Below are 13858 nucleotides of genomic sequence, written 5' to 3'. Positions count from 1 at the left end.
CATTTGGGTAAAGTGATAATTAGCTTTATAATACCAATGTATCCCTCCCAATAACTAAAGAATGACTAGTTTTTCAGGGTATTTTGGGCAACTAAATTAATTCCAACTCCTATAAAGACCTTTATCCTTCACCATTCTCATCACACCAATTTTCATACTCTCTTATACTTTCACGTACTCTCATTTAATCTCTTATACACATTCTCATACTCTCTCTACTCTCTAATTCTCAACCTTATTCAAGTTTCAACAAGAAGAAGGCCCACTCAGGTATCTCAAGTTAGCAATTTGGGAAGCTTAAAGGCTTCAACAGTTGAAATCAAGTTAAAATTCCGGAACCAGTAAACCGGGTAATTTGCAATTAAATTATTTTTAAATTTTTAGAGTTTTAATACTACAATTTTTAATTTTTTAAATGGTTAGCTCCCAATATGTTTAACTTCAATGATGTTCAGTCACAATACGATAGTGTCAATACTGATATAGATGTTAGTGGTTCTATAGAAGATGTTGCTAGAGTTCCCACCCCAAGTACTGCTACTAGGGGAAATAAAAAGGGCAATAAGTTAACTAGTCTGGTCTAGAAGTTATTTAGCATAGAAGATATTGAGATAAAGGGAAAAAGAATTGTTTGACAAAAATGTAGGAGTGATTTTAGTTATAGTAGCAAGGGTGGTACTAACCATTAGGGCCAACATGTGGTCACTCATGAGAAAAATGAAGAAGAAGACAAATAATCACAAACACAAATTGGGCGTGATTTTTTTTTGGTAATTTTAGATATTCTCAAGAAAAAAAGTGAGACAAGAATTAGCAAAATATATTGTACATGTTGAACAACCATTTTTATTAGATAAAGACACTAAGCTTGAAAGATTTTTACAATATTCTATAAATCCCTAATTTTAAAAAGTTTTTAGAAATACTATTAGACCAGATGCTTTAAAAGTTTTTTTATTTATATAAATAAAATTTATTTTTTATTTTATCAACATTTAATTCTAAAGTTGCACTTTTGATATTTGGACTTCTAAATATAATATAAGTTATATTTGTGTTACTAGACATTTTATTGATGAAAATTGACTTTTACAAAAAAGAATTTTAAGTTTTACTTGACTTGAATGGACACATGCTAACCCAACATTTGCTTCAACTTTTTTAAATACTTTGCACACTTATGGAATTGAAAATAAAGATGTTTTCTATTGGTTCTAATAATGCCAGTAATAATGATTCAATAATAAGTATTTTAAAATCTCAAATAAAACCATGTTTAAGTGGTAAATTAATTATTTCATATTAGATGTGCATGTTACATATTAAATTTATGTGTTCAAGATGCTTTAAATATTATTTCTCAATATATTTCTAAAGTTATAAATTATTTATATTAGAAGCTTTGTAACAAGAAAACAAGATTTAAATATTTATGTAAAAAATATGGTTTAAAATATAAAAATTTGTATTAGATGTTCAACATAGGTGGAATCCACCTATTCCGTGTTAGAAAGTTGTATTTCATACAAAGATATGCTTACTAATTTTTATAATGAAAAAATGCCAAATGATTTTATAAGTAAAGATGATTGAAAAATTACAATTTGTATAAAAGATTTTTTTATAAATTTTTTTTGATACAACTAATGAATTTTTGGGTGATTATTACCAAACTTATTGTATTTTAGTTAACAATTTATTTTTGATTAGTGAATATTTTGCAAATATAGAAGCAATTTAAAATTTCAAAGAACTATTGAAATAATGGAAGTTTAAATTTAAAAATATTGGGAAAAAGGTTTTCCTCTTTATTGCTTAGCTAAAATATTAGATCATAGGATTGGGAAAGATGGTTTGGATGTTTTACTTGAATCATATTATAAAAATATGAATACTGAAATTTGAAATACAAAAGAAAAATTTAATAATTTATTATTTTAAATGTATAGTTTATATGAATCTAAATTATTAGGGCAAAGGAAAACTTGTACAAATGCAATTTCCACTTTTGAAACATCTACCTTTAGTAGTGGAAGAGAAAAATTTTGGTCTGTAATAAATAAAAGACAGAAATCTACTGCCACTTCATCATCAAGTTCATTTATTGAACATAATTATTATTTATAAGCTAATTTTTATAATTTAAATGATTCTTTTGAGTCAAAGGGAATAAATAAATTTGATATTTTAGCTTGGTGGAATGAACATGAAAAAAATTATTTAGTTCTTTCCTCCATGGGATCTATTAACCCCTCTAGTGTCTATAGTTTCATTGGAGTCTTGTTTTAGTGCAAGTACTAAGGTACTGAATGACAAGAAAAACTGCATAAACGATGAAAGCTTGGAGGTGTGCATATACTTGAATGCAGTTGGTGTAGATCATGATCAAGGAGATGGAGATAGAGGTGGAACTTGAAGAAAATGAAGTCAATATTTTTTTTTGTATACTCAATATTCATCCATTGTATTATTCAAATTCAAATGAAATAAAATTTCTATTTTTTTTTTCTAATTTATTGTCTATTTTGTATTTTGTTAAGTATTTTTTTGTTAAATTTTTATTTTTCCTAAAGTTTGTATCACTTTACTTAGAAAATAATGAAAAAAATAATAAAAATGTCAAAAAAACATAAAAAAAGACTAGCCTAGTTTGGCCCAAAATGGAACAAGAACCAACGTATAATAGGAAGTCCTAGATTATCGGTTTAATCGGTTTATACCAAATCGAGAACTCCTTGGTCCTGATTTGATTTGGGCCCACGGCCCAAGAAAATTAATCCATTCAAGCGAATATTTGACTCTATTTTTATTAGTTTAGCTAGATAGAGACTTGAGTGTACAATATGTACATCCCTGAAAAACCAATATTATTGCTTTGTTTTTATTTATTATTTAAATATCGTTCACTCTCTTTCAAAATAATTTATTATTATTATTATTATTATTATTATTATTATTATTATTATTATTATTATTGTTGTTGTTGTTGTTGTTGTTGTTGTTAAAACTAAATCAAGAGTAGATATGAGATATCAGAGAATAATTAATAATAGGTTTAAACTTTATATGGAGGGAATAACTATGCTATGTTAGGGACTATGGGTCAGACCCGCACACCGACCACTTCTCACTTGTACATTGTACAATGCCTAGGAACTATGATTACAAACTAATTACCTACCTTGCTGAGAATTAGGAATGGGAAACTAAGACATGGGAATTAACGAGCTAACAAAAGAGCCAAGGTTGCATACCCATTAATGTATACTCATTTTGGTTCAGTTTTATTCAAATCACAAACTTATAACCTATAATCGAACCATTTATTCAATTTAGGTGTATTTTAAACTCAAAACCAACCAACCTATTTGAGAATTAATCACAGTAGATCGAGTTGGGTTGGTTTGGTTGAGTTTTTTCACTCGTGTGAATAACCCTAATTTGGACAAATTATATTAATTATATAATATTATATTATATATTATTTTATAGAGTTGTAGTATTTTGGGCAACTAAATTAATTCTAACTCCTATTAATACTCTTATCCTCCACCATTTTCATCACACCAATTATTATACTCTCTTATACTCTCTCACTAGTAGGGCCATGTGCGATGCACATGAAAAGCCACTATCCAATACAGTGAGAGAAAGGATACAAATTGAAGCAAAAGAACAATCTAAGTAATGCGTTTTTTGTGTTGTTCCAGTTCAAGTCCAATGAAATTATTGTTTTTTGGATAGATGAGCTTTGTTAATTGTTATTGATTATTAATAAAGTTAAAAATTTATTAGTATTTTAAAACTTATTAAATTTTAAGATTTGAATTTATATTCATTACTTAATTGAATTTATATTTTATTAATGTAGTTATTTTTAATCAAATTTATTTGAAATAATTAAAAGTAATTTAATTTTACCCAAATTATAATTATTTAGAATTTTATAATATTATTAAGTGAATTTTGTTAATGTAATATGTGCTAAAGTTTTGTTAAATTTTGAATTTTATTAATGAATTTGTAAATTAATAATTATAATAGAATTGTTGGGTGCCTACAAAGGATATGGTTTAACTCACACCCCATTGTGTAGCCTCATGAAGCAAAAAATAAAAAATAAAAATAAGAAACATGAAAGAAAGAAAGAAAAAAAAAAAGGAAACTTACACCCATATACCATATGAATAATTGAGTATTGTACAATAAATTAAGTTAATTAATTTATTAAGTAATTTTTCTTTGCTTAACCAAAAAGTAGTCATTAAGGTTCCATTCACATGTTTGGCATTGCTGAAGAAAATACCACCTTAATATAATTGGCTATTGAGTTCAATACATCTAGATATAACTACAACAAACAAAAAGGAGATTTTGCTTGATAAAGACCTCATCTCTTCCCTTCACCACCACCATGCTTTGGACCTTTTGAGCCTTGGCTGTCAACTTATTCTTCCTCTTATCCTTAATTTGTCTTCTTCAAATGGTGCAAACATATAAAAACAATAATATTTGGCATTCATAATTAATAAAAATAAACAACATATGAAACAAAAATAAAATTTACCATAGAAAAATTTAAAACATTGAAGTCTGGTGTGTCCGAAAGCATGTCGTTAACCACTTTGAAATACCAGTTTCAATATTTATATTTTTTTTGATTCTCAAAATAACTATAAAATGCAGTTAGTAGTGAGAAAGGGGTTGTATCCATAGGGAAGCGAGGGAAAAATTGTTACGTATTTCAATCTAGACAAGATAACAAGATTTGAGATTGTAGAAACACAAAATTTAATTAACTGAACTAGAATCCATTAAAATAAATTTCTAACAATGCTGAAAGTAAGAATTGCAGAAAAATAAATAAATAATAGAAATAAAAAAACTAAACAAAAAATCTGCAACTCAGTTAGAGGTAGCAGTCTTCGGATCTATCATTTGACCCTCAAACTCCTTGAGTTGGGCCTTCCGTCTTACCTGGACGAATTTCAGATCCGCAGAATGGAAGAGAAATTAAATTTAATAAAAATAAATTGTAGAAATAAAATAAAAAGTAGAAATTAAAAAACAAAAAAAAATGCGCGTAAAAAGTAAATATAAAACTATGGGAAATTGGTTGGGATATGGATCCAGACGTGGCAGTAGTGGCTAGGCGAACTGCAAGTATGAACCCCTCCTCTTGCTTAGGCATTCTCCTCTTCCTCTATCATTGAACTTCTCAAGAACAGCCTTCCATCTTACCTGGGGGCAGAATCCAATCCCTTCTCAGGACCCCTTGGGTCCTTTTTATAGAGAATGAATGATAGGTTTGGTATTAGAGAGAAAGAGAGAAGCGACAACTGGGTTTTTGTAGAAATATGGGCACCCTAGGGTTGAGAATGGAGGGTTAGGATTGTTTTAAGGTGGTCCTAAGGCTGAGAAGAGAAGGAGAGGGCGCCCAGAATGGAGGGAGCAGATTTGGATGCCTAGAGCTGGAGAAATGTGATTGGTTGGTGTGATGTGGTGCCCTAAGGTGATTGGTTGAGGTTTGAGGAGTGAGGTGTAAGGGTATGAGGGGCTGCTAAGGCTTGGTTGGTTGGGATTAGAGGTTAGGAGAGAGGGTGGAAATTTAGCTGTTAGGACCGGTTAGGGTTTGTTAGAGGTGAAAAGAATGAGTGGGAGGCGCCCTAGGGTTTGCTAAGGAGAGAGGAGTATGCTAATACAGTAGGAGGGGTGTCTTTCTAGGTTTAGTAGATAGGAGGTGCCCTCATTTGCTCAGTTTTTCACAGAAACACCCCCTCTCTCAGCTGGAATTCTCACCAGCTTCCCAAAATCTACAAAAAACTCAGTAAATTTCCTAGTTTTTTACCCAAAATTTGCATAGGGACCCTTAGAGCTATTGAATTTAAATGGAAAAAGGGTACAGATTAGCCTGTCTAAGGTCTAAAATACCCCTAAAATGATGCCCTTAAGGCATCAAAATACAAAGTTATCACACCCCCAACTTAACCATTGCTAGTCCCTTAGCAATGCAGCCTTAAAATTACATTGAGTAAAGAGATTATTCCCATTGTAAGATCATCCTTAACAAAATTAGCTAAGTATCCTGATTCCAGAATTCTCAAACTTTGTATAGATCAGTATTAGGAGGCAAGGTGACGTGGCTATTGGTTAAGAGCTCGATGATGTTGCAAAATGAGGGGCCTAGGAGGGATGAAGGCAAACCTGTATTGATCTGAATTTGTTATGTTTATTTTTCAATATTTTAAAATTAAAATTAAAATTAATACTTTCTACTTTTATTAAATTTTCATCTTTTAATAAATTGTTATTGATTCCTAATTTAAGTAATGATATTTGCTAAGTCTATTATTGTTTAAAATCTTTAATAATGTTGGAAATTTTTATTATAAGTTAAGTACAATATTATTGGAATTAATTTTAACAATTGTTATTGTTAAAATTAAAAATAGTAACTTATTTTTGAATTTTCTATTATGTTAATCAGTTTAAATTTGAAATTAAATTCTATCACTTTATAATTATAAAACTATTATAATTAATTATTAGATTTTATTACTTTAGTTTTATTATTTGTCTTATTATCTTATTTATTTTTTTTCTCTTAATAGTATTTTATATATCTTTTACTCATCTTACTTTAATGTTTAAGTTAAACTATTTAAAAAAAGCTTTTGACTTGAACATTAATATTTTAACATTGTAATGAAAAATTAAATGCATATCTTTGGAAGGTAGAGACTTCAACAATTGAAATCAAGTTGACATTCCGAATTAACAAATGAAGTAAGTTTGGTCATTTTTTTACATATGTGAACAACACTAATTTGGACAAATAATATTAATAATATATTATATATTATATAATATTTTATATAATATAATGTGCTATGGTTAATCACATCATGGCATAACATGATTTTCACTAATTTTCTAATATACAAAGAATTTTTTATCCCATTGTGGCATAAGACATTATTTTGATAGATGTGTTTTATTATTATTTTCATTTTGGCAAAATTTTGTTTTTCACTGATTTTTCGAAACATAATGGATTGTGGATGGCGTCGCGACATCAAACATATTTTATTGATAGTTATATTTTATTATTAATCGCATCATAGTATAATGTAATTTTTTCATAATATCTCGGAATCCAGTGGGTTGTTGATTGCATAATGGCATTACTCATATTTTATCTATAGTTGTTTTTAATTGTTAATTGAATTATAACATAACATGGCTTTTGATTTCTTAACATACATTGGATTGTTGATTACTTTGTGGCATATTTCATATTTTATTGGTAATTGTCTTTTATTCTTAATCGCATTATAGCATAACATGTTTTTATTGATTTCTTGACATATAGTTGATTATTGATCACATTACGTTTAATGATTTCCGCTGATTTTTCCAATATAATAGATTGTTGATTGTATAACAGTATAACACATTTTATTGATTGTTGATTGCGTAGCGACGTAACACAATTTTAGCTGATTTGTTGATTGCATCGCGATGTAACACATATTTTATCGATAATTTTCTTTTATTGTTATTCACATCATGAAATAACATAATTTTTGCTAATTTCTTAATTTATAGTAGATTGTTAATCGCTTGGTAGCATAACATAATGCATATTTTATTGATATTGGCCTTTTATTATTTATTGTATCATGAAATAACATGATTTTTATTGGTTTCTTACATGCAATATATTGTTAATCTCTTTATGGTATAATACATTTTTTAATAGTTGTTTTTTATTATTAATCGAATCATGGGATAACATGATTTTTACTGATTTTTTTTCAGCATATAGTGGATTAATGAATGCATTATGGGATAACGCATATTTGATTGATAGTTGTCTTTTATTATTAATCGCATCACAATATAACACAATGGATTATTTATCGCATTGCAATATATCACAAATTTTATCAATGATTGCTCTTCATTTTAGTCGCATCATAACAAAACATGATTTTCAGGAACGTAATTGATTGTTAATCGCATTGACAATTGCCTTTTATTATTAATTACATTGTGCTCACGATTTGATTAACTAAATAGTGGGGTGATTTTTTGAACCAAACCAATTTATTCAGTTTTTACATTTAACTGAACTGAAACCAAACCAATGTAATCGGTTAACCGGCTGACCGTTTAACCACAGTTTGTTTTATTTTTTATTTTTTTATGCTCTCAAAATAAATAAAATAAGAAACTACAAGATAAGAAGAGTGGGAGACTAAGAGAATATTGCCGAAGCAAGAGGGATCGCCTCTGATGTTGGAGGGTGGAGTGTCGAAGGCTGTCAGCGTTGGTCCATTGGGGAAGAACGAAGAGAATTGGGAGAGTGGGAGTCAAAGAGTGAATCCAAAAGAGAGAGTTGGCTGTTGTGGAAGAAAGAAGGATCACCATTTGTTAGTGTTGCTAAAGGAGGGATCGCTGGAGGCCGTCAATGACTTGATCGAAGCGTTGAAGGCCATCGCCCATTGATCCGTTGGGGAAGAGCTAGGACTGGGAGAGACCAGAGAGTGGGAGTCTAAGAGAGACAGAGTGAGAGTCAAGAGAGCAAAGAAAGAGGAAAAGATTAAGAAAGGAAATGGCTGTTTGGCTTCACTAGTCTAGTTGCCAATCTACCACTACCAAACTAGGCGAACTGAAAATCTAATAAATGGCATTAAATGCAACCTAAAAAGTCTTAGTTCGCATTTATTAGATTTTCAAAAATAAAACAAAATAATATATATATATATATATATATATATATATAAGTCGGTTCGGTTAACCGTTTTCTTAAATGGTGAACCAAAACTGTCGGTTTTTTGGAAATGTCAAACTGAAAACGAACCGACCAGTTCGGTTAACCAAAATTTCAATTCGATTTTGGTTGGTTTTTTCGATTGGTTCAATTTTTCGGTTTTTTTTTTGCTCACCCCTAATGCACGTGCTTAAGTTTTGACTTTCAAAGCCAATTTTATCAAAATTTTCTTATTAATATTATATCAATGGAAAATTAAAAAAGAAATAACTAATTGATCAATAAAATTAGTAATTTTTTTTATTTAAGCCATATTTTAATCTCTACCATTTCCCAACATTTCCTTAGCATATAACAGTAGTTTACCACTTCACATAAACTATTAAAACATATACATAGTTTTAATACGTGTATGTACCTTGTTTATATTTATTTGATACTAGATTTATTGATGTATTTTTGGGTTTTATTTAAGTTTCCTTAGCCCTTAGGCTATGTTTGGTTTGAAGGAAAAGGTAGGTAAAAGAAGGGAAAAAGGTAAGGAAACTCATACAGGGTTTGTAAAGGTTTCCCTACCTTTCCTTTACTTTCCCTACTTTTTCCTTCAAACCAAGCACAGCGTTAGGGTCATGCACACCTTACCTTTTCCACTGTATCCATGCATGTCCAAAGTATATTCCAATACATCTCTTAGAATAAGAATTTCCTTTCCAACACTTTTTGCATTTCAATACTTTGAAACTTGAATAGCCTACCCAAAATAAAAAAAAAAAAAAAAAAAAAAAAACATGAATACATCAACATGAGATAAATAACAACATATTCAAAAAATGTTGAATTGGGAAAATAATCCCTGAGATTTAAGGGTTGAGATGTTTATCTCCTCTTTACAGCTTCCTAGTTGACGCTGTTAACAGACGAATACCGTTGCTAATCCACACTGGGATTTGATCTTTTGGGTATCAGATGAACTGCTTTAAGAACTCTGTTGCCACAAGTCTTCCCCGTGTATTAACAGACAACTTCAACTCACTTATCTCTTTATCAATATCCTGCATTTTGGTAGATATATTTGTGAATCATTTATAGCAAGAAAAAAATAATAATAGCAGATTAAATAACAAAACAACAGTAATAATTGCACAAGGACATCAAGAGCAGAAAAAAAATTTAGAGGGAAATCTATAAAGCATTAAGCATCTTTTTTCTCTCTATACACTATACATTAAGCATCTTTTCAACTCAGAAATCTCTAGGAGACTTGGTAAACCACACTAGCCTTCAAGAGCAGCAGCATATTGCATTCTATCTTCTATCGAGTTTCATTGGATGTAAGAACCCTCCAAACCTAGACTACCAGATGATATTCAAATTGATGCTCAAAAGAGTAATGGTGCTCCTCTACATAGTGAGGATGCCATATTCTGCAAACCATCAAATTTTACCTTCTTCCCATGGGAAAATGCCCCCATTATGTGTTTTGGACAGAAAATCTAGAAGCATGCTATGTTGTAGTAACTCTTATCCTCGTGGATTAATTTCCTGGTGTTGTTTTGCAACTAAAGAAATTCAAATAAGAGATTCCTCTTTCTTGCTCAATGCCTTGGTTAGCAAGGGCACAAGCCTCTTTATAAACATGAGAGAGAGAGAGAGAGAGAGAGAGATTTCCCACTAATTTCCTGAAGGTAACTACACCCCTTGCATTCTGAACTACACCTTACACCTCTAGGTAGTGGAATGCCTTGTGTGATGCTTCATGGAGACTGTTAGGTTCCCCACTTATATTTATAATCAGCTAATAAAAGATAAAATTACATCAAAGCCCCTCATAGGGGAGCTGCAGCTGAACTAAATAATAAGGCCCATTTAAGCCCATTAAGAAAAGAAAGAACGTTAAGTAATGACAAGCATAATAACTTGTAGTTTCAACTTGACTACTCTGTCAACATTCCCCTCAAGTTGGGAATAGAGATGCCCATTCCCAACTTGGCAAGAGCACTTTGAAGCTTCAACAAAAGTACCCCTTTAGTGAACATATCTGCTAATTGTTGATACATCTTCAATCTCCACACATACAGGGGGCAAAGTTCACCAATCATCACTCTCTTACTAATAAAGAATCAAAAGTTCCTCCCAAGCAATCCCTAACTCACCAAGCAAGGACTACAACCACAAAGTCTCAGATAAATCATGTACCAAGGATTTCAAACTCTACACTAGAACGCGCAACAACTAACTACTTCTTGCTCTTCCAAAGACTAAGTTGCCTTCTACAAGACAGAAATCAGATGTGGACCTATTGTTATCAATTGAAACAACCCAGCCAACATTAGTAAACACCAAACTGACCAAGTAAGCAATATCTAGTTGAGTCATGCACAAGTATAAAAGTTGGCCAAGCAACCTATAATTCATACCCCAATCAGATAGTAACTTCCCCTCTAATACAAGATTAGGGAGACTGTACCTAATCTTGATTCTATCATGGGAAAGCTTCTTAGAGAAGAAACAAAAATGATTACTTAGTCTACCATTGATGGGAAGCATGAAACTGGTGCTGAAACTGTCCTTGATAACAAGTCCAAACTCAAAAAGGGCTTCTCTCGGGTTCAGTGTTAAGGAATTTGGCCACATGGGTTCCCACTGCAAAAACAAGAATACTTGTACCTACTGTAAACAACGACACATTATCACTGAGTGTCCCACTTGGCCAACTAAGGGACACACATCAGCCCCAAAGAAGAATCAACACAAAGTCTATCAATCTACTCTTGAGGGTCTAGATGATATACCTGTTTCTTCCCAAATTTTAGCTAAGGGAGAATCCTCTGGTGTTTTGACTGAGGAATAGATGCAGCAATTGGTATCTACTGCATTTTTTTGTGTTTTCAGCCATTGGTTTGTCTGGTAATTCATTACATCATTGTCCTAACCCAAGCCTTCTTTTGATAATTGATTTAGGTGCCTCTAATCATATGACAGGAGCATATTCTGGTCAGTCTCTTAAACCTTTATCCTTTACTAAACACATTGTTATAGCCAATGGTGAAAAACTTGAAATCATTGCATGAAATGATTTGACTTTGCCTACATATGCTAGTTCTCATTTTCATCTCCATAAAACCTTTTTTGTCCCAAAACTTACTACTAATAATATCTGTTGGTTAATTAGTTGATGATGGTAACATTGTCTGTTTTTCTTCTGATGGTTGTTTAACCTGGGACCGGCACATTGGGAGTTTGGGACAGTGAGGCAGGAGGGGCTTGGAATGGCTATTTGCTTTGAAGTCGGGAAGACGAAGACACTATCTCACCTTGTTTGCTTTCTAATGCTTCTAATTCTGATATTGTTTGCAAAAATAATGAGTGGCATCTTTGGCATAGACGTCTTGGCCATCCTTATCCTAAGAAACTAGAGTTTTTATTTTGTAATGGTTGCCTATCTTTTAAAGCTACTACTTTTGCTAATGTTGACAAGTCTTGTATTACATGTTGCTTGAGTAAGAGTCATGTATTGACATTTCCCTGTTGCTGAACATTCTACTGTTCCTTTCAAGTTAATACATAGGTTACAAATATTTTGTTCTTTTCACTGATGACTGCACTCAATTCACTTCGATTTATATTTTGAGAAAGAAATCAGATGTGCTTCCCTTATTTATATTTTTTCAGGCTTCTGTTAAGAATCAGTTTAATGCTACCATTGGTACTTTATGTTTAGATTCAGGGGGGAATACTATGTGGGGAGTTTGGAGAGTTTCAAACATATTTGAAAGAACAAGGAAGAGTTTCTCAAAGGTCATGCCCACGAACTCCACAACACGATGGGGTTGCAGAGCGTAAGAACGAACATATTTTGAGTGTTGTGAGTGTTAGACAGTTTTGTATGCCCTTAGCTTCAATCTGATTTGATGTACTTTTGTTATTTAGTGAAAATAAATAAAGTGCATGTTTGATTCATATTGTTTGGTTTAATTCTGTGTAAAACCCTAAAACTGGACATTTATAGAGACTCGTGTTAGTTTCAAATGTTCACAGCCGTTGGATAAGTCTGGGGAGATTTATCCTGCCAAGGCTGATGCTGGTGTGCCACCAAGTGTTGGGATGGCCTGTCTCAGCCATCAAGGTAAGACCCGAGGCACATGTAGTATGGCATTACTTGAATCCTTGAACCGAACCAGATTTTCAGTATTGCCCTGGACCTTGGAGATAGATGGGCAAAATTGGAAAGTTACACCTGACCCCTAGACTCGATTATGACATTTCACTAGGTGTTGGATTAGGCTGCCTTTGATATGCCAATCAGTGAGATCCTTAGCAGGGATCAAAACCTGGGTATGTTGGGGCAGTTTGAGAATTCATCTGAGTGGGTGATCATAGTGACAGAATCAGCCACTTTGTCGGACAAAGGGTAATGATCGGGAATGCACTCTCTCTGATGGAAACCAAACTGCCGGCAGTTGATTTCAATCGTTGGAATTTTGTTTTGCAAAATTAATATATTTATATATATATGTACGGTTTCGAATTGTTTGCAAATGGTTTTGATTCCCGGGATCCATGTGAGAGGAGAGTGTGGCATTGTTCCTTGCAGCCGAGGGAGAGGTCCTCTCTTGTCGGGCAGTGCTTGATCATTAAGGGATGAGAGGTTAAGTGTAAGACCATTGAGGATAATACCTGATGGGCTAATCTTGCACCTGCCCACAGTCCCTGGGTTTTTATAAGATGGCTTGGCCCAGGGACCACTTAATGTAAGTGTTGGGCCCATAGGGTCCATATGATGGACTCAAGGGGTTCATTGAGTTTTTCAGTGAATTCGGCTGGGCCTTGTTTTAGAGGTTGGGCCGAACCCATGTGGCTGGTGTGTAGATCAATGCTTAGGTCCCACGCCATACAAAGAAGCCCAACTGGGCAGCAGATTGGAAAGTAATTAGACACTGAACACTTAATGGGCCAAAAGCCCATTTTGAGGTGGGCTGATATGATCACCCATCCTTGGGGCGAATTTGAGATTAAAGTTAGTAAAAGGATTGGGCCTTTAGCCTTATCCACTCTTAGAGACCAAATTCAAATTAGATTTGA

At 32.2% G+C, this 13858-nt stretch overlaps 1 protein-coding gene across 2 annotated transcripts in view; it reads right to left on the bottom strand.

Annotated features, from left to right (window-relative positions):
• Window positions 1-9439: 9439 nt before the first annotated feature.
• Window positions 9440-13858, bottom strand: part of ARPC4 (binding protein) — a 64024-nt gene continuing 59605 nt past the window's right edge. For both annotated transcript variants that reach the window (XM_088964517.1, XM_088964518.1), the window contains one exon: window positions 9440-9828. In XM_088964517.1, the coding sequence (XP_088820643.1) occupies window positions 9739-9828 (90 nt within the window). In that variant the 3' untranslated portion in view covers window positions 9440-9738. The remainder of the gene's footprint in view (window positions 9829-13858) is intronic.

Source organism: Nelumbo lutea, chromosome 1, assembly GCF_056320005.1.
Source record: "Nelumbo lutea isolate HS-2025 chromosome 1, American lotus-T2T, whole genome shotgun sequence".
Classification (NCBI taxonomy): Eukaryota; Viridiplantae; Streptophyta; class Magnoliopsida; order Proteales; family Nelumbonaceae; genus Nelumbo; species Nelumbo lutea.
Note: the sequence above shows the minus strand (reverse complement) of the source record. Positions and strands in the feature narration are given on the sequence as shown.